The sequence below is a fragment of the Opisthocomus hoazin genome, chromosome 19, assembly GCF_030867145.1.
Source record: "Opisthocomus hoazin isolate bOpiHoa1 chromosome 19, bOpiHoa1.hap1, whole genome shotgun sequence".
Taxonomy (NCBI): Eukaryota; Metazoa; Chordata; class Aves; order Opisthocomiformes; family Opisthocomidae; genus Opisthocomus; species Opisthocomus hoazin.
In genome coordinates, this window is record NC_134432.1 from 17911610 (window position 1) to 17935110 (window position 23501).

The window sequence follows — 23501 nt, forward strand, 5'->3', positions numbered from 1 at the left end:
CAGAGACCGAGGGTGCTGCTTGTGCAGGGCCGTGCTGGAGCAGGGAGGGCCCTGCATGCCGCCGGCGGGGCAGACCCGTGCCATGGGGCAGGGGGTTGAGTGGGCCGGGGGCCTGTCCTGCTGCAGGACTGCTGGGCAGCAGGTAGGTCACCGTGCCCTTGGAGGGGTGGGCTGGGGGACACCTTCCTTACTGGGCTGCTTCATGGAGTCCGTCTGTTTGTAGCACGTGCTTGAGGAGTGTCTTCCCCAGCTCTGCGAGGACAAGGACCGTTGTGCCCAGTGCTGGGCGCCTGGTGCAGTGTGCCGTGTCCTTTGTACCGCACGTTCCTGGCCTCTTGGCCGAGCGGGGGACCTGGTGAGCTGGGGCTGCACAGTCCCGTCCCGCGGGACAGGTCTGCCTGGGCCGCTCCAGGTCGGCTCCCTTCCCGTGTTGCCCCACCGAGGGCACGCTGCCATCGCGAAGCAGTGCTGCTCGGGCACGGCTCTGCTTCGAGAGGTGGAGGGGAACCTCCTTGCCTGCAGGAGCCCAGCAGATGATGCAAGAAGTTTCCTGTTTATATTGCTCTGTTTTCTTTCCCCATGAGTTTTCTGACAAGTTAATGCATGCTTATGTTCTCCAGGCTTGGAAGAAGTCTTCAGCAGGATGGTGCAGAGGCAGCACGCTCAGGGTTAATGGCTGGGGATGCCGCCTGCGACTGTTGCGTTTCGGCAGAAGCAGGAGGGTTTTGCAGTGGGGCTGCAGGGCTGTCAGGCCCTTCCCTCCGCTCCTCTCAGCTGCGCTGCTCATGTCCGCTGCAAGGCACGGCGCGGTGGCATGGCATGGTGGCACGGCGCGGCGGCACGGCGTGGCGGCACGGCGCGGTGGCACGGCGCGGTGGCATGGCGCGGCGGCACGGTGCGGGGGCACGGTGTGGTGGCACGGTGGCACGGCGCGGTGGCACGGTGCTGCTGGGTGGGCAGCGGCCGGCAGCTCGGCTGCGCGGGGAGGCGTCGGAGGGGCCCGCGTGGCTGCTCGGCGGGGACCCTGTTCCCAAGGGGCAGCGCTGTGGGCCGGGCCCGGCACCGCTGGCTCCCGGGAGCCCGGCTCCGTGCTGCCCGGGCCGGCGGTCGGGGGAGAGCGGCAGCGCGATGGGGTGTGCGGGGCAGCCCGGGGTGCTGTGCCGCCCTGGAGACGGGCCGGTGCCTCGCCGCCCGGCTCCCCAGAACCGGCTTGGGCCTTGCTGCTAGGTGCTCGATGGGTCAGAATGGCGGGGTTGTTCCTGAAAGGGGGTGTGGTGAGGGTTGGAGTTTTGGGGTTTCTTCTTCGTTAGGTCAGACGGTAACAGTGCCGAGCCTCCCTTCCTCAGAGGGGCGGCAGTGCCAGCGCAGGGGCCCATCGGACATCTTGGCCAGGGATCCAGCTGTGCCCTGAGCCGTGAGTTGTAGAGGTGTGTGCTCAGGCGGTGTACTTCCACCTCAAAAATTGTCTGGTATTGTTGTAAGTAATGTAAAGTTCCTAAAGCTTGCAGAGGTTAGATAAAAAGTGCATTTGACAGCAACTTGTATAGCACCGACTTTACAATCGCAGACTGAGTCTATTGCTGCCTGCTGAGTTTTGAGCATCTTTAGTGTGGGAGCAAAGAAAATAAAGCTGGCTAACACAAGAAAAATGGAACCATCGAACTCAAAGCATATTCATTAATAAAGTGATTAGATCTGGTTGTAGTCCTTCAGACTGTTTCTAACAAGGGTTGGAGTTCAGGCGAAGTGTCCTATCTGCTAGCATTTTTTCTAATTTTTGAATATCTTTTCACCAGGACTGACTTACCCATAGGAGAGGGACCTCTAATTTAGGAATGTATAAAATCCATGTGGATGCACATGGATTTTATACATTCCTAAATTAGCACTTTAGAAGAGAGTTGGATTCAAGGAATAATAAAGAAACAAAAAATCTGATCAAAATCCTGTTTTAAAATTTTGCTACTTAAAAATGGTGCAGGTTTCTTTGCAGAAGCCTGACCACAAAAGCTGTGTGTACCTTGCAGGGGCTTGTGGACAGCAGTTACTGAAAGGCGAAGAGCAGCCAATGCGCTTTGCTCCCTTTGCTGATCAGACAATAAACACGCTTTTCTCTCCCGCACTTCAGATAATTGGAGGGTCTTGTCAGCACACATCTCTTGCTGCTGCGCCCTGCGCAGAGTCTTGCTCGAGAAAACATGGGTGCAAACAAATGTCAGCTCTGTTCTCAGGCTGCTCTGGGGCCAAGGTCTGCTCAATTCAGTAAGATCAGACTTGGAAGCGCTGCAGTGGAGCGGTTTGTCCCCGTCGGAGAGGCAATAGGCAGAGGGTCAGCTGTGCTTCTGCGTAGCTTCAGACCATGTTAGAGACTCCTGTTGGGAGCCATCAGCTGGGCATTAGCCTGGTGGGGTCATCTTGTTTCTGCTACCCTTCTCTGTGTGTTTGCCGTTTTGTCTCCTCTCCTACTTGACAGCAAACCTTTTGGGCCGGGGCTCTTGCCAGCTTGCACCATGCCGGGCAAGTGCCCAGCTGCTGATGGAGCGGAGCCCTTTGCTGGGGATGCTGCTGCCTCGTGCCCGCTCCCTGAATTGGCTCCGAGGGGAGATGTTCCCCTGCCTTCCTCTCCTGAACATGCTCGTCTCCTCGGCGGAGGGCCCAGCGTCCGCTTCCTTAGCCCTCTGTGCGGTGTGTGCTGCGGAGTCGACCGACACGGGGCTGCGTTGGAGAGAGACATTGGCGGGGTCCGTCCTCACACGCAGCACTGCTGCCAAGTCTGCGAGTGACATGGGCTTTTCCCAGCTGCTGGAAGCAGCTTTTTGGCCTGGAAGCCAGAATCGCTTGATGGCTTTTCTGTGCAAATAATACAGAGATCGCGCGGTTTCTGTGCTTTGTCTACACAGACCCCTCCTCGCAGCTTGCCCCAGTGCAGCCTTGCATGTAGGCTGGTAATGAGAGCCTCAATATGCTGACTTTTCCAAACTATTGTTTGGAGACTGTAACCAAAGTTGCTGTTTCCTCATTAGAATAGCCTCTGTCAGAGCATCTTTAATCAACGGACTCCCACAGACAGCGTTTTTAGAACTTACTTTATACTTCCTCTTGGAAGTTCCTTGCACTGCACCTCGTGAAGAAACTAATGAGATGCTGTGAGAGTTCGGGCTACCGTTAATTAGAAGAGGTCTGAGGAAGAAGTACTGCACATATATTAACTTTATCTTGGCTCACATGTGTCCTCTCTGCCTCTGTCTCTTCTTTCCAGGTTGCACAAACAGCAGATGGCTTGGATGCTGACCTCTGGAAAGATGGCCTGTTTAAATCCAAGGTCACACGATACCTGTGCTTCACGAGATCGTTTTCAAAAGAAAATGTAAGTCCATTTGCTGAGTGTGTCTGCATGATTTGCATCTGTGCCTGGTATGCTCTTACCCATAAGATGATTCATTTTATGGAGCCAATTATAATTCAGGCAGGCATTTTGCTGAGTTTGGGTGAGTCAGGAGGCAAACTGCAATGGATAGATATTTGCATTTTGTCTGTGTTCTTTGTAGAAAGAAATCGCTGGCAAAATCTGCAATAAAAGCAGCAGAAAAGGGAATGCTTGGCTTTGAGCAACCCCCTCACGCTCGCGTTTGCTACTGTAGCAATGGGTGCTGCGTGCTCATGGTCTTGAAGAATTTGTGACTCTGGTTACCTGGAGAAGCAAACGCTGCAGGTAGTGTTGATGAAGGAAATGTTAGTTTCTGAATCCAGGGGCATCACAGATGTTTTCTTGCAGGATTAGCTTTTCCTTCTTTGTTGTTTTTGGTGCTGATTCTTGAGAATTTGCCCATGTTGTGCATATGCTACCATATTCTTGTAATCTTCTAGTATGGCTATTAAGCAGAAGTTAATTTCTGATCAGTGTCAGTTGTCTGCCCACATCTTCCGTGGAGGAGAGAAGACCATGTGCAGTGAGAACCTGATGCCTTCTACTCTGTTTTTGGCTGAGACTAGTGTGAAAACTTCCTCTTTTCTGGAGGAACTATTTAATTCTACAATGAATGCACTCCATCTAGTGGGTAATCCTGCCTTGTGTCGTCTTTTGGATATTCACAGCGACTCTGTTGTCAGGGTGTGGAGATACCATTTTGTACTCTTGCTTTCACCAATGACGGGAACAGAAAAGCGACTGTGACTTCAGAGGCTGAGCACGGGTCCTGACAGGAAAGCCGTGGGCTGCCAATTTCCAGCATTTGGCCTTTCTTCCATCCGCTTCCCTGCCTGCAGATTAAAATAAAGCTCCAGAGCTATGGGAAATATCGCTTCCTGGGGTGGAGGGGCAAGAATTGTGCTTTTCATCCTGGAGTACCTGCAGTAGCAGAAACGATAGCCCCAGAATGGGCAGGGAGGGTATTAAACAGAAAGATTTGTGATGATTTGAGTATTAAGTTTATCTGTGGCTACCTTAAATGCGAGGTTGTCAGAAATAATTACAGGATAGTAGCAACTGCTGGCTACCAGAGACAGTGTAAATACCCTCAGTCGGTGTCTGTTGAGCTTTTGGCACGAATCCTCTGCTCGGCGCGGTTTGGGAATGCGTTCCTCATATTGATGAGGAGTGAATTAAAAGGAGCATGGGGGGAGGACTGCCGGTCCCAGCTGTGCAGCAGCCTGGTGTGCGAGGCACTGCGTCCCACGGGTGGGCTGTCTCGAGGCCAGCATCGGCAACGCTGGAGACCCGCGGGCGCTCCTGACAGAGCTCCTGGGCACTGCTGCCCGTGGTCGGGGGCTCCCGGCAGAGCTCCTGGCAGCGTCCGCGGGCTGTGCTGCCCGTGGTCAGGGGCTGGCATGGCGCTGGTGCTCCTGTGGCTCGCTGCGGCCGTACCCGATGGATGGCAGAGCTCCCTCGCTTCTCGGAGCTGGCTTTGCCACAGCTGGGCAGCCTCCTCCGGCCGGCAGAGCAGGCTCCATCCCAAGGACACCTCGACACGCGCTTGTGCTGTGTGAGGCCGTGGCTTCACGTGTGCGAGGGGCTCTGTGAGGCAGAGACTGGACCAGGAGGGAGAGCCTTCTCTCACTTGAACCTTCATGTGGTGCTGCGCTTTGGCTTGGAAGTTTTACTGCTCAGAGATTTTTTTGTTTTTAACAAAACACTGGGAACTGTTTGTCCCGAAGAACGTGTTGTAGTTAGCAGAGTTAATGCACCTCAGATACCTGGTTTATGACGGAGATGGTCTGTAGTGTCTCTTTATCAGAATCATCCTTCGTAACAGCTTACAGTATTTGACATATTATGAGGACATTGCTGGTATTTGAATGTCACAGTGAGGAGGCCCGAAACGGTGCATCTCGCAGATGGGGAGGCTTTGTGCCCTTTTCTCCCATGTGTATGGCAGAGCATCAGTGCTGACTCCCAGTGTTTCAGCAGTTAACGAACTTGTCAGAGGCGTCTCTCCTGCCTGTCTGCCGATGATGGAGGAATGATCGTTGGTTCAGCTGAAAGTTGCACGCTGATGAAACACAGCCAGACAGTTTGAATAAATAAAACATGAAAGATGAATCAGCAGCGACCATTACCATTTGCTGTGCCAGGACAACGTTAACTGATACATTCAAGCTTTGCAGCATCCAGCGTTGCTCGCTCCGAGATGCCTTGGCCGAAGCGGGGACCGAGGCGCGTGGGGACTGCCCGGCCTCGGCTGCTGCGCGTGAGCCGGGGACGTGTGCCACGCTTGTGTGTGGTGGGACAGTGCTGCGGGCGTGGGGCCCCTCCTCGTGAGGAGCTGACCGTGAAATGCAGAACCTTCAGAAAACAGACTCTGAACTGGTCTCCCCTTATTTCAGAGGCTGCAAATTTAAATATATTTTTAAAATAGTTCAGTGTAATAATCGGAGAGTGGAGGTTTGCCTGAAATACTCTGCCAGATAAGAAGTGAAGGAGTTATGTAGCAGCCAGTGACAGCAGAACACACTGACATGGTTTGATGGCTTAGGATGAATTTTAATTGTTCTGTATTGCATTTCTGTTTGTAAAGGCTGTGCAATAACTTAAAAGTGTGTTTTTCTTCCACACATGAATCCAGATTATTGGCAGCAATGCTGGCTTTAACGAGAACTGCAAAGAAAATCTGGTCTCTAAACAATTGTGGAGGCTGTCATTCTGAATTGTGTTTTGAGCTCTTCAAGCCTTGATTAATAGGATGAGGCATCAGTTCAGAATTCATACGGACTCCAAATGAAGTTCTTCGTTCCAAATGGCCTGCTTTTCTGGAGCGCGCCTGTGTTTGGAGCTAGAACCATGTCTATTCAGTACTAATTAGCTAATGCATGTAATAGCTTTGGCTGCGTCTGCCTGAACCATCTTCCTGTAATGCTTTCTGCTGTTGCTGTCACGGAAATCTCATGTTGCTATTGTAGGTATAGGGTGTGTGAGAACTAAGGTGGCCTGTGTAGCAGATGAGTTGGTGGAGGCAATATTTTAAACTGCTGTGTTTCCAAAGGGAGGAATTGAATTGTGCTGCAAAGGATCCAGAAGTGTGGCAGTGGATGATGTATAAGGATCTGTAAATACTGAAAATTGTCCAGTATCTCCTAGGCAATCATCGTGCAGTTGCTGCAGAGACTGTTGCACGTGTTGGCTTGCTGTCTCCTTACCGGTTTTACAGTTGGTGGTCAGATCCAACGACAAGGCGTCTTGGTGTTCAGCAGGTGGGAAGAGCCTGGTTTGAATTTGGTGACATTGACATAGTCAACTGTTTCTTTCCTCTCTCCAAAGAGTCATTTAGGCAACGTCTTGGTTGATATGAAGCTCATTGATATCAAGGACACTTTACCCGTGGGCTTCATCCCCATCCAGGAGACCACTGATACACGTAAGTTGGCCTCTGTTCTTCAGCTCGGTGCCTTGGGAGCAGCCGCTCTGCTGGTACCTGTGTGGTTGGGCGGTGGAGGGCTGCGTCCGGGCAGAGGGATGCTCGGCACTGCCGCTCTCTGCGGTTACATGTGCATGTTTGAAGACCGCTCTGGACTGCGATGAAACAGCCTTCGGTTTTCCTGTACTCTCCAGGCTTTTTTAATACTGCTGCCTGGCGGTCACCACCTCACCTGAGAGCGCAGCGCAGCTCCGGGGCAAGAAGGAATAGTTCTTTCATTTTGCGAGGGTGGACTAGGCCTAGCAGGAGTAGAGCTGCTGTGCTGAGGGACGTTCACAGATGGGTACTGAAAGGAAGGACATGTGCATGTGGTGCTGGGTTCGTGCACGCCGACGTTACAACTCCCTCTGTGAGCAAACAAAGGCCCGTGCGGTGGCAGGTGGTGCTGAGGATGCTGGGGTGAGTTTGCGCTTGCTGAGAGAAGGCACAAGTGGAATGTCCAGGGAGAGTATCATGCTCGCTCTGCAAGGCAGAAATGGCTTTGCTGCAACATTTAAACCAGCACCTCCGGAACAGCGTATTCGGATCCCCCGAGACTGATGGCAGTGGCAGCTGGAGCCGCGTCTGGTCGCAGCACGTTGCTCTGCAGCAGGCGTCAAGCGCTCTGGGCTCGCAGCGCGGAGGAGGCCGGGGACGAGCCCCCCGGGAGCTGAGTGTGGGAGGCTGCAGCACACCGTGCGCTGGTGCTGAGCCTGCAGCTGCTGCGCAAGGGCAGGGCTGGTGCCGCTGCTCATCAGTAATGAAATCCAGCCTAGTTGTGAGCAGAAAGGAATAGTGTGAGCCTGCTTTGCAGGGAATAATTCATCTGAGTCTGCAGCAGATGAGGATGGTTTTTCAGTCACTGCTGACCTGCTTCTGGTTTGAACCCGTGACCTAGAAGTGAAAGGCTCTGCAGCCGATTTCCCGTTCCCCTGGGTCATCCCTTTTCCCTGGAGAGTTCGTGGGCACGCGTGGCGTAGGGGAGAGTCGTTGGCTTATCCTGCTCGCCCTTGGGAGCGCTGGACACTTAACTGTGTGCTGCTGTAATTTTTGTGAAAGTCCTGGTGGAAAGGTGGAAGGGGACTTTGTAATTAGTTCAAAATGCATTGGATTGCAACTCACACAACCCTTAAAGCGGAGGCACTGTCTGTATTAACGAAGCGGTGCATATCCCTGCCTCCGTTAGCATGAATAAACACATTCCGACTGACTATTTATACTACGTTTACTTAAAATTAACTCTCATTAAGCATGTGTAATTAACGAATCCAGCTCCTAAACCAAGTGTGCTAAAGACTGCAGACTCTAGCCAAGTGTGAAAGAGACCAAAGACAAAAGCAAATAGTCAGCTTTGTACTTACTGTGAAAGCCAAATAAGAGCCACTGGTTTAGTTCAGTTAAATTTGTGGTTGTACGTGTTTCTGTGCTCTTCTCTAAGTGACAGTTGACTGGTAGTAGCTGTACTAAATATAGTACTCCTTACTAGGTTCTGAGAAAATTTTCAAATGTGGAACCCTTAAACCCTGGGCTCCTAAAATCAGTTCTAGGCACTTCAGATAAAATCCCTCATTTTCCAAAGCAAGAGAAGACTAGACTTCAGGGATACAGGTATTTAACATCTCTACAAAGCAGCACTGTAACTGCGAAGCTGCATGCACAGATGCTGTGTTGTGACACACCTCGCGCTGTCTGCACGTTTATTGGTGCGGTGTGACAGCAAATTTCAGAGGCGGGGATGGATTGCTTTCTCCAAGGTGCGGATTACGAAACTGGAGGGGCCTGTAGAGACAGGGCTGCTTGCCATCTGTTGAAGTGAGAGCATATTTTTAAGCTGGAGGGTATTTATTCATATTAAACTGAAGGGTTTTTATTTCGCAGGCACTTGTTTGTAGTTGTTGGTTGTTTCCAGGTTTTTCATTCAGTGTTTGCGCTTGAGATTTTCAGTTTGTCGATAGACTTCTGTCATGTCTTTGAAGTGCCTGCGTTCACAAAGAGAAACCTCATCGTGCTCACGTTGAGACTCTCACAGACTCTTCAGGGCGAGACAGAGCTGTGGTTTCCAAGCACGGCAAAGCTGTGTCTGTGTGCCAGTACCACCCGCCGTCATGCAGCTGACCCGTAGCTGGGGGTGCATTGTGTCTGCATGCAGACAGCGTGCGTGTACCCGAGTTCATTCTACAGATAAGCCTGAACCCTGATGGGCTGGAGGTTTTTCGTGGTGGATAACATGGAAACAAGTGAAGTTGCTCTGCAATGCATAGCAAGAAAGCTGCATGCAGCATGCATCCACCCTCTGAGCACAGGTCAGTGCAGCACAGTTGCCTCGTAAGAGGTCCTAGCAATTAACGCTTTGTAAATGAGGGTTATCCCTACAAAGATACCAGGGCAAACACGGTGGGAGTATCGTTTCAGTGCCTGCTGACTGAGTCAGGAGAGGTCAGTAACACTTAGGATGCCTGAGAGCTGGGCAGACGGCTTTGTTGTTAGCCCCTCTGCATGGCAGTTGGGTTTTCTGCCTGCTCCTCCTCACGGTTTCGTCGGCTGTTTGGAAGCACTTGGCAGAACAAAATGACCGGCTGTGTCAGCAGCATCCGGGTATGTTCCTAGAGGCGATGCCTGTGGGAGGAATATTTAGATAGGACTATCCAGACTGGTAAGGCAAACATTACCCTGGAAAGAGAAGGCAAATGTGAGAAGTATGTGGAAGTGGAAAAATCACCTCCCATTTCTGTTCTGTGGTGCAGTACTCTGTGGCATACGTGATGTCTTATCTTCTCTGCAGAAGGTGGTAGGGAGTATTGGTTTATCGCAGTGCCTAATAACAAATCTCACACAGAGTGCAGAGAACTCCTGATAGAAGATTTCTCCAGTCACTGAATGGCACTGCACTCTCTGGTTTGATGACGTAGATCTGTTCTTTGGCTCCATTCCTAACATAATTATCTGCCTAATATCTGGAGAGACAATAAATAGCATTTATACCCTAATCTTGCATAAAAACCACCCTGTGTCCTGGGTTGTTTTTGCAGAAGAAATAGCTTTCAGAAAGAAGAGGCTGTGCATTAAATTCATCCCTCGAGATTCTACAGAGGCAGCGATCTGTGATATCCGAATCCTGGGTAGATCTAAACAAGCCCCTCCTCAGTACACCTTCATAGGGTAAGTATCCCTTGCTCCAGAAGCTGTTGTTATAAATTCAATTGTACTGAGGCTAAGCACTCTGTTTTCCTATAATTACTAAGTAGTAGTTTGTAAGAGCTGAAGCTTGTCATTAGAGAAGTCTGCATCAGTACAAGTGTTACTGAGTTTGATGTAGGAATTAACTACCCCCCCCTTTTTTTTTTCCCCAAGTAGACTGGTTCTTACTAAGCAAGGTGTTGGTGAAACACATCAGTGCCTGATACTTGTGCGGCATTTGCTTGTAGCTTTAATGTCTTCTGTATTGATAACACAGGGAGTTGAACAACATGGGCATTTGGTACCGGATGGGCAGAGTTCCACGCAACCATGAATCTTCACAGCCTGAAACTCCTCCTTCCCAAGTACCATCTTCAACACCAGCTCCTAACCTGCCAAAGTAAGTTTTCTGCTTTCCAGCCCCTTCTGTTACATGCTGCATGGTCTGTTGTTACTAACCTTGCCTGTTGGAATCAAGACCAGGGTACCACATTAGAATGGTTACGTGCCATGATCTGAGAGAATTGTAGAATGGAGTCACAGAATAATTTGGGTTGGAAGGGACCTTTAAACACTGTCTAGTCCTACCCCCTGCTGTGAGCAGGGACATCTTCAACCAGATCAGGTTGCTCAGAGCCCCGTCCAACCTGGCCTTGGATGTTCCCAGGGATGGGGCAGCCACCACCTCTCTGGGCAACCTGTGCCAGGACCTCACCACCCTCAGTGTAAAACACTTCTTCCTTCTGTCCAGTCTGAATCTCCCTCTTTCGGTTTAAAGCCATCACCGCTTGTCCTGTCGCTGCAGGCCCTGCTAAAAAGCCTGTCCCCATCCTTCCTACAGGCCCCCTTTAAGCACTGGCAACTGCTCTAAGGTCTCCCCGCAGCCTTCCCTTCCCCAGGCTGAGCAGCCCCAGCTCTCCCAGCCTTTCCTCCCAGCAGAGGGGCTCCAGCCCTCGGATCATTGCTGGGGCCTCCTCTGGCCCCGCTCCCACAGCTCCAGGTCTGCCCTGTACTGAGGGCTCCAGAGCTGGACGCAGGGCTCCCGGGGGGTCTCAGCAGAGCGGGGCAGAGGGGCAGAATCCCCTCCCTCACCCTGCTGCCCGCTCTGCTGGGGATGCAGCCAAGGGTATGGCTGCCAGCGCTCATTGCCAGGTCATGTCCAGCTTTTCATCCAGCAGTACCCTCAGGTCCTTCTGGGCAGGGCTCCTCTCCATCCCTTCATTCCCCAGACTATAGTGATACCGGGGTTGCCCCAGCCCAGGTGCAGGAATCTTGCACTTGGCCTTGTTGAACCTCATGAGGTTCCCATGGGCCCACCTCTCCAGCTCACCCAGGTCCCTCTGGATGGCATCCCGTCCCTCAGGTGTGTCGACCGCACCACTCAGCTTGGTGTCATCTGCGAGCTTACTGAGGGTGCACTCGATCCCTCTATGTCATTGATGAAGATGTTAAACAGTACTGGTCCCAGTACAGACCCCTGAGGGACACCATTTCTCACCATTCTCCACCTGAACATTGAGCTGTTGACCACTACTCTCTGGATGCAACCATCCAACCAGTTCCCTATCCACCGAACAGTCCGCATGTCAAATCTGTAGCTCTCCAGTTTAGAGAGAAGGATTTTGTGGGGGACTGTATCAAACGCCTTACAGAAGTCCTGATAGATGACATCCGTAGCTCTTCCCTTGTCCACTAATGTAGTCACTCCATCATAGAAGGCTGGTCAGGCAGGACTTGCACTTGGTGAAGCCATGCTGGCTGTCTCAAATCAGCTCGGTTGCCTGCCATGCTGTGGCACAGTGCTTGCTGTCCTGTACTGTCAGGTGTGCTGCAGGCAGAGATGCTGTCCTGCTTCTCAAACAGAGACGGAGACAAAAGACATGAAAAGCCAGCAGTCTTCTGGAGATTTCAGCCTGTCCCACTGGGAGCTGAGATGTTGTTTTGAAGCTCCACTGGACATAAGCTACATGCTAGCACAGGCCACACAAGATCAGAGAAAAAGATGTCTTGATTTTTAGAGCACAGATCTTCATTTTCTGTCTGCAAGAAATTCCTGCCTGGGCAGATTTCCACAATAAAGAGAAAAAATTATCATAGCAAGATAATGTCAAGGATGGTCCTTAATCACTAAGTGTGGAAGGGTCACTTTACGGCTGAGCAGGGAAGGCTGCAGAGCAGCGTCAGAGCTGTTGGGAACAGGGCCAGAATTAGAGCTCAGAGCATCAGCGACGGTCTGAAAAGAAGTGTTTACAAGGCTTATATATTTTATAACCTCTTGTTGTACAGTTTATGGTTTACAATGGCTGCAAGGAAATTGGATCAGTTTTGTTTTACTTGCCAAATAAAGCAAATGTCAAAATAGTCAATATAAAATGTATTCTAATTTGGCTGAGTTAAAACAGCCAGTATGCAGTGGAATAATTGAATGTTACATTAATGCCTCCTAGTAAAAACCACCTGTCTGTAGCCAGCTCCACTCTCATGCCCCGTGCGTGATTTACAGGTAACTTTTACACCACCAGCCTGATCATTCAAAGCATCTTTCATGTCTGTTTTTTCACTCTGATTATTTATTATCCAATATATTTTTTAAGAACTAGAAATGTATATAAAGGTGCATCCTGCAAATATTTCATTATTAGAGGGAACACATACTACTTGAAAGCCTTTTCTAATACTTTATCAGCAATGTGGTAAGTTACTCAACACTTAATGTTTGTGGAAGATTGTAGTCACAAGTAACCTCTTATTTTTACGTCACCGTAGAGAGATGAGATTACACTGGTAGCCAGTCTGCTGTTTTATTCCATGTGGATACATCCTGACAGGAACAGCAGCGAGTTACTCTGATGTTGCTGTGAGCGCTAAGAGAAAATCAGCGGGCAGTGCGGAATAGAGTGCTGTGGAGATTCTGCCATTAGGCTGGTCAGATATTTAAGCTATTCTCTTCGGTTGCTGTCTAGCATTATAAAATAATTTTAAATCAAGAGGCTGTGCTTGGGTGCTTCGGAACAATTGCTAACACTGGATATAAACTAAAACAGTAAAACACACCAGTGACCTTCTGCACAGCCAAACCTTCATAAATGGAAGGACTTTTTACTGTGGGAGATGTTTATTTCTGCACCAGCCACATTTCCTGCTCTCATCCGTGACGTAAGCTGCTGGTGGCAGTGGATGGCAGCACACCAGGGTTTTGTCATGTGTCAGAAGTTTGACCCTGCGCAGCTTGCAGTGCCGCTTCTGCTGCTCGCGTTGCGGGGTTACAGCTCGCAGTCAGAACTGCACAAGGGGAGGCTTTGTTTGATATTCATGCTGGACTGCATATGTTATTTTTCAGCCATTTCTTCTCCTTGGTGTTTCCTACTGCAGGCATCTGGCTTAATGGTCTCTAGCGGCAGCCCTCGCGCATCCCGGTGAGGCTGGCGTGCTGTGCTGTGGAGCACAGCCGTGCCATTGTGCAAGGCATCACGCCGCTTTACTGTCTTTTCTCTCCAAATTCTGCGACAGCTTCTTGGCACTAATGGCAGCCTGGAGAAATGCGCTCGCAGTTTCCCATCCTAGAAGGCTGCTACTACAGAACCGCTTTTGTTGGCGTCGTCACCAGTGGGGGTTTAACGTGGCTTTCCTCAGCACCTCTGCTCTGTGTTCCAGGCCTGCACTCTCTGGTGCTGGGTGGTGACATCGCTAATTCTCCCCCGAAAGGTGCTAGGAATAGGTATCTCACCTGGCCCTTTGCAGACCTTTGCTTCACCCAGCCGGTGGATCAGCAATTGCCAGTGCACGGGCTGGGGACCTGGAGAAAAGTACACTTTGCGGGCATTTGAGCAGTGTCGTGGGGCTCAGCCCCTCCATGCCTCGAGCTCTCTGGAGTAGGCTAGAGCAGGGTCTGTGTGACGTTCTCCTCTTCAAGTCCACTTCCAGCCTTCTGGGAGCAAGTCTCTGACTTCAGTGAATGCACGCAGGGCCAACCTGGAACCATTTTGTCTTGTGGCTGCCTACGCCCTGGCTCCGTCACAGCCGTGGTACTCTGTGAGCCCGTGTGGCTGCTGTGGTTCCATCACATCCCTTCCCGAGGTGCTGCAGGAGTCGCCAGCACTGTCGTCCCAACAGCCCTCTCAATTTGTCAGCTGCAAGCAAGATGTCAGTCAGTGCTGCTGAAGTGTGTTTTACAGTGACAGACATAATTGCGCTTAACTTTTTGCGTGGATGTTATCAATCTGTGACGGATACTTTGGGAAATGGAGCACTCTGATTGCAGATGATGTGTCACAGGCGTTTAATCTTCCTCTCGGAGAGACTGGGATTCAGTCACAACTTTTACTTGTTGATGTCAGGTTTTGAAAATGTAGATTCGTGCTGACCCTGGGAATCGTTCAGTCATTTAGTTTGCAGGGCTGTCATCTGGAAGGTTAATGGCTTACCGGGGAGAAGGAGGATCTTGCTGCAACCCGCTTGTACGCATATCATGCGTCAGCGTGGCTGGGCACTCAGCGTTTCGGTTAGGAAGGGCAGAACTCCTCCAGCTGCCTCCTGGGGTGCCTGTGGCAGGTCTCTGGGGATGTTCTGGTGGAGAACCGCAGAGGCAGGGCAGGGGACGGGGCAGGCCAGTCCTGGGGCGGGTGTAAGCTCGAGCTGAAGCTCTCGGTCAGGCTCTTGATGCCCGCTGCCATCCCAGAGGCAGAGCCACGAGTCGCTTGCTCGTGATCCAGGCTGACCAGGAAGGCACGTGGGTGAGCAGGGCAGTGTTGGCCCTGCGTGCCGCGCCTCGAAGCGTGCCTGGAGACCAGGAGAGGTGGCTGAGCCGGTGGGACGCCCGGCCCGGGGAGGCCATCGGCGAGGAAGCTGCTGTCCTGGGAACGCCGAGCAGCTCCGTTGGGCTTCTCGCACGTGGGGCTCCTGGTGCAGCCAGGCGTGAGCCATCGTGGGGACTGGCAGAAGGAGACACCAGTCTGCGGAGCCAGACGGAGAGGGGGTCGGCAGAGGGGTGGCCACTTCCCCAAGAGCGGCACGCTGCCAGCGCGCACAGCGGTGGGGCCAGCCGAGGCTGGCACGAGCCAGCCGGATCGAGAGGGCACGGCTCTCTCCGGGTTAGTGAGGCGACGCGGCCGGGCTGGCCTGAGTCTGCGGGCAGCGAGTGTGGGGCGAGCTGGAGTGTGGCAGCCCACTGCGGTGCGGGGAGCCAGGCAAGGCCTCCCTGGGCGGTGCGGAGTGTCCGCTGCGGCAGGCAAGGCACCCGGTGCTGGTGCTGGAGGTGAGGCCCGGCCGGAGGGGCTGCCGGCCCCTGCGGCAGCAGCAGAGCCCCCGGACCCCGTGCTGGCCCCGCTGTGCTCTGCCCCAGCCCGGCAGTGATGCCCAGGAACCGAGCAGCGTGTGTGCCTCTCCCTGCTGCCTGCCTCCTCCCCAGGCGCCCGGGCTTCTGCAGGCAGAGAGGGGCTGCGCGCCGTGCCGGAGCTGGGTCCCAGCACACGGCTGTTGTGCTTGTACCTCCTGCCTGACCCGCATGGCTGGCGAGGTGCAGAACCAGCTCGCTGGCGCTGCATGCAGCTCCCACCCGTCGCAGCTGCGGGTCTGCAGCCTGGCTGCCAGCCCTCGCTCCCTCCCTGCCCACGTGCCTGCTCCGAGCACAGCCGGCCGGTGCCACTGGGCACTCAGCTTTCCACACACTGATCTGCCAGGAGTATTGCACCGGGGAAGCGCTGCTCTGGTTTGGATAAGAAGGTAAAAGCTACCCTACTTAAACCCCTGAAATAAGAGCAGGAGGTGTAAATTTTCCTCCCGTGCTCCCAATTGCCTTTTAAATAGTTAAGCTACCCCTCCTTAGGAAAGGGAAATTATTTGCTCCTGTTCCTCTGCTCCCAGTGGAGTTTGATGTTAGGGAATGTAAGGGTTTCCTTTCTAGGCAGAGAAGTCTGATTTTTCAAATTGATTTATTAGTGGTGTTTGAACTTTGTCGTGTAAGCTTGGGAGTGATCAGTGTGTGGCTTTCTGCTGGAGGCCGACGATGTGCAATAGGCGGCAGCTAATAAAGCAGCACGGGCAAGCCTGTGTGGTGGAGACCTGGGCTCGCTCTGGTGATAAACCAGTCTTGCTCTGTGCAGTGGGTTAATTGAAGGCAAGGGGGAAGCCTCTTACCTTCCCTATTTTTTAAGTAGCAACAGTATTAGTTAGAAATAACTGTCTTTGATTTTTTAAGACATTTCAAATTGATTTAATGGAGAGTCTGTAGAGGAACAGGTTCCAGGGTTTCATTGCTTTTCTGCTCTGCTGGGAAACAAAGCCAAGACTTCAGAAAGCTGCCGTGGACCAGAGGCAGACACCTGGTAGCCTGACAGCCAGGATGCTTTTGCAGAGTGGTGGGGATCTACCTTAGTCCCTCATCTGAACCAAATTGTACCAGATAAGGAGTACCTCAGTATAGATGTTTCTGATTTGGCTGGAAACTGCTCTGAGAAACGTTGCCAGTGGGATCTCCGACAGTCTGATCCTTTCTACAAAGTGCTTTCTTCTTGATGGAGTTGTGTTTTCTAATCTGTTTCATCAAAAGAGCTCTAAAGTAAAACTGCCTTCTGACTTACAACTAATAAAACATATTATTTGGCTTGAATGCCCAAATCTCTTGTGTCATGAAATACAGCACAACATACCTAGTTTTTAAAATGTGTACGCTACAAGAGGCCAAGGGTGGTACAAGGACTGAGTTCCCATCACAGTAGCTATGGATAAAAAAAGCAATGAGATTGAAACAATAAGTTGAAGCTTGGAGGAAGTGTTTCCATAGACCCTTTCCAGTGGGTCTGGTAAGAAGCAGAGTTGAAGGATGAAATGTCCGTGATGCGTGTACGCTGTGCAAATCTGAACATGATGGTTGGTTTGAGAGTGTCAGGGGTGCTGGCATGCATTTACCCAGAGTCTGTTTCCCATAAGGAATTTGTTATGAAACTGCACTGACCATACGTATGGCTTGCATCCAACTCAGCTGGATGAAGACGTGCAAAAATTGGTCACCGTGCAGTGTGTTTTAGTGCTAGAAAATGATGATTAGGAAAAAATGTTTAAACAATACGAGTGGTTTCCAGGCACAAGAATCCCTTGCAGCAGAGAGAGAGATGTTAACTGTAGTTAGAAGTTTGATTTAGCTGGTTTTGAGGATGCATTGAAAAATTTGGGGAGTGCTCTGAGTGAAGAGGGTTCGATATCCTTAGAGTCATTTTTCTTTATAGAGCCTTGTTCCTGGTATAGTAATATTCCTGGAGGCGTATTTTCTTTAGGGTATAGTGGAGGGTCATTAAGTACAAACTGAAGGTATTCATTCAAGGGAGCTATATACTCAGTTGTTAAATAAGCCCTGCAGGGGAATTGAGTGTTTTTTCCCTAAAACTTGTGTGTTGTCTGCTGTTTAATATGATCTCTGCCACTGTTGATTTGTAATCCATGCTTTCACCCTGAAGTGCATGTGGTTGTGTTCAGATATTTCCTTCTTTAAATCAATCACTTTCACCATTTTCCAAAACACTTCTTGAGTTTATTGCTTTTAGTAAAGTGTTTGGACTGTCATTATTTATTACTGGCAAAGTGCTGACAACGTGCTCTTCCCCAGTGAGTCTTTATGCGGGGTATTTGTTTAGGAGGTTTGCAGGGGAGGTGTCGCGGGTCCCCGCGGCTGGGCCGTGCCTGCAGCAGCCTGTCCCGATCCGATATCGGGGAGGTTTCGAGTGCTGCGGGGAGCTCCTGGCCAGCAGCCCCCCGCGCCCGGCCCCGCAAGGGGCTCGCCCCGGAGAGACGCTTCTCGTCCGACGCGTGAGCCTGGGCTTTGTTGCGCTGATTAATTTGACAGAATTTAAAATCCTAACTAAGGAAGCTTACACCGTGTGTAATTTATCTTTTTGGAGTATTTCTGCTGGTTGGCAATTTTTCCCTACTGCTTCATTATCTGAAAACCCCTGACTCTGGAGAGTAGCTGGTGAAGGATGTGGAAAGCTGCGCTCTTCCCGTTGCAGCCTCCCGAGACGCTGCGCCGCTCCTCTCAGACAACCACTTCATAAGCACTCCATGCTTGCAGTATGAGGTCTTCGTTCTTTGATGCAGTCCTCTGCCTATAACAGTTTAATGGGCTACAGCTCAGACTTTCAAGCAGCGTAAATTAAACTTGTTGGGTTTCTTCTGCTGTTTGGCAGCTGTGCTATCCTGGTTACTGAAGTCCTCTGATCTAGATTAATCCCTGTACAGAGGAATCTGCAGGAGCTTCAGTCTGCATTAAGCCTTACATTTTGGATTGCTGGCCTGCAGCAGATCATGCTCCCTTGTTAGCACCATCGGGGTTCGTTCCGTTCAGCTGCTGGTTGTTTTAGTTTCGACAGAACAGCACAACATCATTTCCCCGGTCCTCGAGGCAGGGTCGTTTCGGGAGGGGGACGCGCAGCGGCTCGCTGTATGCAGTGCGCAGAGTACGTGTGCTGCAGACAGGCCTTTTCCCCTTCTACAGCTGGGAAAATTAAAAGGGTAAATCTGAAAGTGGAAAGAATCGCTCACTCCCTTTTTCATTCTCTCATGCATTTGGGCTTTTATAAAATCTGAATCTGGCACCACCAGCTCTCATTGATTTTTGGGAAACAGGATATTTTAGTAGCTTGGAATGAGATGAAATGCTTGCAAAGCCCATATGTTGCTTGTTTTAGGCAAAGGGTCAGAAAGGTTTTAGAAAGTATTTAAATATTTGGTTTACACGATTAGAATAGATTGTCTGGAATGAAGTCCGTTACCCGAGGTGATTGTTGCCTCACAGTTTTGTTTTTCATTGCAGTTCTTTGGAGTATGAGGTAGGTGTTCTGGCATCGCGGTGCCTGAGCACAGTAAAAGTTAAGGACTGTGAATAAATGCTGTAGATGGGATTCTGGAGACCGCTGAGCCATAGATACCTGCTATGGCGAGGTCTGTAAGCTGCAGTTTGGAAAATGCATTCTGCTGGAGCGAGCGATTGCCGAGAGGTCCTCTGATGTCTGTCAGTGAAACTCCAGCAGCTCGTTTCCTAGAAGTGGACTTTTTCCTCCCTCCATAGGCAAAGCTTTCAAGTTGGATTATGCTTCTTGAGAGCTACAGCCTGATTCTAAAGTCTTGTAGGTGTGTTGTAAGCTTTCTGCAGCTTGGAATGTAATTGTTCTGTCCTCATGTTTTCACGAGGCATGATCTTTGCATAATCCATTGATTATGGAAGGTACGACTCGTTGTATTTGAAGGTATTCCTGTGAGACTGCAGTTTTTGCAGCACTATTCTTAAGTTTGTTTAAAACAAATTGTGGTCATGACAGTGGTACATCAAAGAACAGGACAACTCCAGTCTGCAGCCTGCAGTATAATTTGTAATCTATTTGATAACATGGGGCCGTTCTTAAAAGTTTTGCCTGACTTCTCTACCACGCTCATCCAATCCAGTTGGAAAGCAAAAACTCACCATTGTTCTTTTGCTGTGCATTGTTGATGTTTTTATATGAATTATGAAGCATCCTTTGATATCTGGCATTTCCCCTTACGATCCTCGGTTACTTTTTATGAGTACTTGCCCCCTAACTTCAAAAGCAGTTCATCACCTTCCTGCAGACAGTTATTAATAACCGATTTGGAACTGTCGGGCGTTCCTGGGCATGTTTTATCCAAGTTTCTCTCCAAAAACATTCAAAAAGTGGCCATAATGCGCGCAGACCTCAAACCGCCTTTGCTAACACGTGAAGGATCTCTCTCATCACATGCTGCTTCTGTTGCTGTCACACGTAGGCTTGTTCCGTAGATTTAATGACTAAAAGAAAAACTGGAGTTAAGAGAGTGATTAAATCTACCCTGTCCTGAACTGTGCTGTTGCAGTTGTTCCGTCCTAAATTGCCTGCAAATTATTGTATGCTGGGGAAAAATATTTTTTGTATTTAACCTGTGCGGAGCAGTGTGGTTTTGACCAGCACTGGAGGGAGCGGGCTGGAGCCCTGACGGCTGGCCTGGCTGGGGCAGGCGTCTGTCTGTCCTCCGCTCCGTCCCCGCGGCACCAAGGCCGCCGGGTTGCTGGCATTCCGCGGGGAGGAGGAGAGCTGCTTTGTGACAGCTGGAAAGGAAAATAATTGGCATGGGGATAGTTAATGTGAGTTGCCATTCCTTAACGTTAGAGATTCCACTAAAGTACTAATAATTACTGTTAATATCTTTCAGTGGAAACTTTCAGAGTAAATGAGCACTGGTTGAAGCAGTATTTAACGGCATGCTGCTGGCATGATAAGAATGCAAATAAGCGTTATTAGCCTAATGATTTTGCTGTCGCCATGGCTGTGCAGCAGTAGTGTTGTGAATATGTCATGCAGTACCCGTGAATTTGGAAAGTGTGTCAAAACACAACTTCAATTAGTTTGCTCTAATTATGGCTCCAGAGAGTTCATAACTATATCACTCCTCATTAAAAGAGATTTTCTTATGTGGATTAATACAGCACGTAAAGGGATGTTTGAGCGATCTGGGGCAGAGCGGTGCAGAGGGAGGATGTCCCCGGTGGGGCGGGGGGTGCAGTGGGTCCGGAGCTGCATCGGGGTCCAGCCCCATCCCGTGAGCTCTGGTGCAGGGCTGGGAAACCTCCCATGCAGGACAGGCAGGACCGGGCGGCTGCGCTTCGGGTGTTCTCGGAAAAGGGCTTTGTCCCTCGGCACGTGAACCTGGCTGGTGGTTCTGGGCAGGCTCTTCAGTTTAAAAAAAAAACAATAAAACAAAACAAAAAACACGAACAAGGAAACCCAACAAAAAACCAAACCAAAACACAAAAGCCCTAGCAGGAACCATACTTGATGCTGAAATGGAGATCTGGCCTGAAAGCTTAGCTCTGATAAAGGTCGAGGAGCGTGGGTAGTCAGCAGCCTGCGCCAGCCCGGCGTCGCGGAAGGAGCCCTGCAGGGTGCCGGGCGGCCGCCTGCCTTGCCAGGACGTTTGTCGTGTGGTTGAGGGACTGTCTGTCTGTCTGTCCTGCCTGAGCACCTGCTCGCTCGGCAGAACTGGGGAAAGATTCTTCTGCTCACAGGTGAGCAGTTGGTGAAGGGTTAAAGTAGTAATTGTTTAAATCTTTTAGGCTTTCCTCCCACTTCTGTGATAATTTGATGAAGAACTTCACCCTAATTAAATATTCAAATTAGGAATAAGTGTCAATATGGCTTCCCATTGCCTGGAATGATGATTAATTGTATTCAAAACTCTAGTGGCCGCTGTAATCTAAACCAAACCGTTGTTCTTGATTATTTCTGCAACACATTTACCATGTTTTTGTTTTAAAATTTAAACTAGTAATTGATTTGCCATATGCTGCAGAGCTGCACATACTTTCACAATATGTGTTTAGGAACTTGGGGACTTTGTAATTGGGATTTTCTTGCTTTTCAGTGGCAGCCTCTTTTTTTTTTTTTTTTTTTGTCTTCTACAATGCAAAATGATTTGGCTTTCACAACGCATAAGGAAAATGCATTATGCAATCAACTTAGTAGGTATACGTTATGTTGATCCTGGCCAAAGTTTGCATTAATTTAAAATAAATTAGACTTTGTTTCCCATTTTGCCCTACAATGTCATGCTGTTAAAAAAGGGAAGGGGGACGGGGGGAGCTGTTCTCCTGCTGGCAGTTACTGCCCTGTGTCTTGTGGCCTTGCAGCGAAGTGTTCTCCTTGGGGAGACTTGGCTCTCCTCGGTGCAGCTCGGTGGAGTGACGCGATGCCCGTTCCCCTGCCTCAGAGACGGAAGGTGGCTGTGGAGGGGGCAGGCCAGCGTTCCCCAGCGCCCTGGTAACAGCCCACGTTCCGGCCCCGGTGCTGGCAGGCCGCTGCCGGTGGTGGCCAAACCGGCACTTCCAGCTGCTGAGACCCGCGAGCGGCTCAGGGTGCCGGCCCCCTGAGAGCGGCTCTTGGCGCATCCCCCCGTGTTGCCTTCGTCATTTTCCCCGCCGCGAGGGAACGCCCCGGGGTGTCTCTTGACGTTGGTGCGTCTGGAATGGAGAGCCAGCGGGATACCCTGCGGCAGGGTCTGGGTACGGCATCTTCTGCCGCCGTGTTGGTGCGTGTGTGGTCCCAGTCCCTTGGACGGCGAGCGATTCGTTTTAATTACACGCATGGAACGTGCACACCGCTTCAGCATATGGCGCTCCTGAAACCTGGTGCTTGCGTGAGCTGCCGGGCACGCCTGTGGCAGCTGGGGATGTGGTTCAGAAAGTCTTTAGCAAACTAAGGGTTTGCAGGTGTACTGGAAGGCTGCTACGTGACGGCTTCCTCGTGGTGCGCCCGCTGGACCCTCTCCTCGGCCTCTGGCCGAAGGGATGCTCGTCGCTGCCCTCGCTCCGTCTCCTCGGCCTCTGGCCGAAGGGATGCTCGTCGCTGCCCTCGGACTGCGGTGCTCCGGCCGGCTTGGCGGCGGGCTGCGGGGAAGGGCTGTCCGGGCGGCAGAGGGTTGGCCTCCCCTGCAGCAGAAGCTGGTAGAAACTTTTCAAATACTCTGCTTGGATCTGCTTTGTTTACTTCCAGAACAACTCCTGCTGTTTTGTTTGGGATGAAGAAAGCGGTCCCCCATACAAGGCCTTTCTGTTAGCTGTTTTGGTGCCTCAGAAAGTATTTTTGGATACTGCTATTAAAAAACAAATGAAAAGCATGTAATGCCTACAGGCAGTGGTCTTCTGTTTTAAAGTGTGTTCATGACAAACCTGCCTCTGCTCGCAAAGCGTCTCATATGGATTGTGTTTTGAACAGCAGACTGTTAGCCAAATTCAAAAATATTTTCATGCCATCTTTTTTTGGTTAGAAATAGCTTTGGGAAGCACAAGCAAACTCAAACCGATGTTTGCTTTTTTTTATTTCGTTCGTGCTGTTCATCATCAGCTGCATCAAGGTCTAAAAATACATAGTTCTTCACAAAATGTGTCCTGTTTTTAAAGGCAGATAATTTCCAGATGATTTGCTCAATAGATAAAACCTGCTGGCTAAGAACATGGATTTGATGCTCTGCTGGAGAAGACCCGGGCCCTTTCCGCAGATGGGGCGTTTGTGAGGGGACACGAAGGCCGCCTGGTTTGTCTGGCAGGAGGGCGGTGCCGCGGGTCGCGCCGCGTCCGGTAGCTCTCGCTCCAGCGGGGTGGTAGCTGCTGCCTCTGCTCTGACGCAGCGCTAAGCCTCTCTGGGAAGAGGGAGCATCTTCATTGCGTATGGCAGCGGAGTCCAGGTGATTAGTGATAGCGTTTTATAAAAATTCACACAGACCTGGGATCCGCGTTAGAAAAATACAGATTTGAATGAAAAGGGAAAAGCCCAAATCTCTCTTCAAAGCCTAGAAAGCTGTGGGTGATCAGTAACAGTTTATAGGTTAAGTCTTTTCGCAGCGGAGCTCGGTGGCTGGCCGGGAGGCCGTGCAGCGTGGTGGCAGGGGCAGAGCCGT

General features: G+C 50.8%; 1 protein-coding gene across 6 annotated transcripts in view; it reads left to right on the forward strand.

Moving 5' to 3' along the window:
• MVB12B (multivesicular body subunit 12B) overlaps positions 1 to 23501 on the forward strand; it is a 65218-nt gene that overhangs the window by 9104 nt on the left and 32613 nt on the right. For all 6 annotated transcript variants that reach the window (XR_012765837.1, XM_075439075.1, XM_075439074.1 and 3 more), the window contains 4 exons: positions 3260 to 3367; positions 6755 to 6851; positions 9920 to 10049; positions 10345 to 10467. Coding sequence is in view for 5 of the 6 variants with exons in the window: in XM_075439075.1 (XP_075295190.1) it covers positions 3260 to 3367; positions 6755 to 6851; positions 9920 to 10049; positions 10345 to 10467 (458 nt within the window). In the remaining variant the exon portion in view is untranslated. The remainder of the gene's footprint in view (positions 1 to 3259; positions 3368 to 6754; positions 6852 to 9919; positions 10050 to 10344; positions 10468 to 23501) is intronic.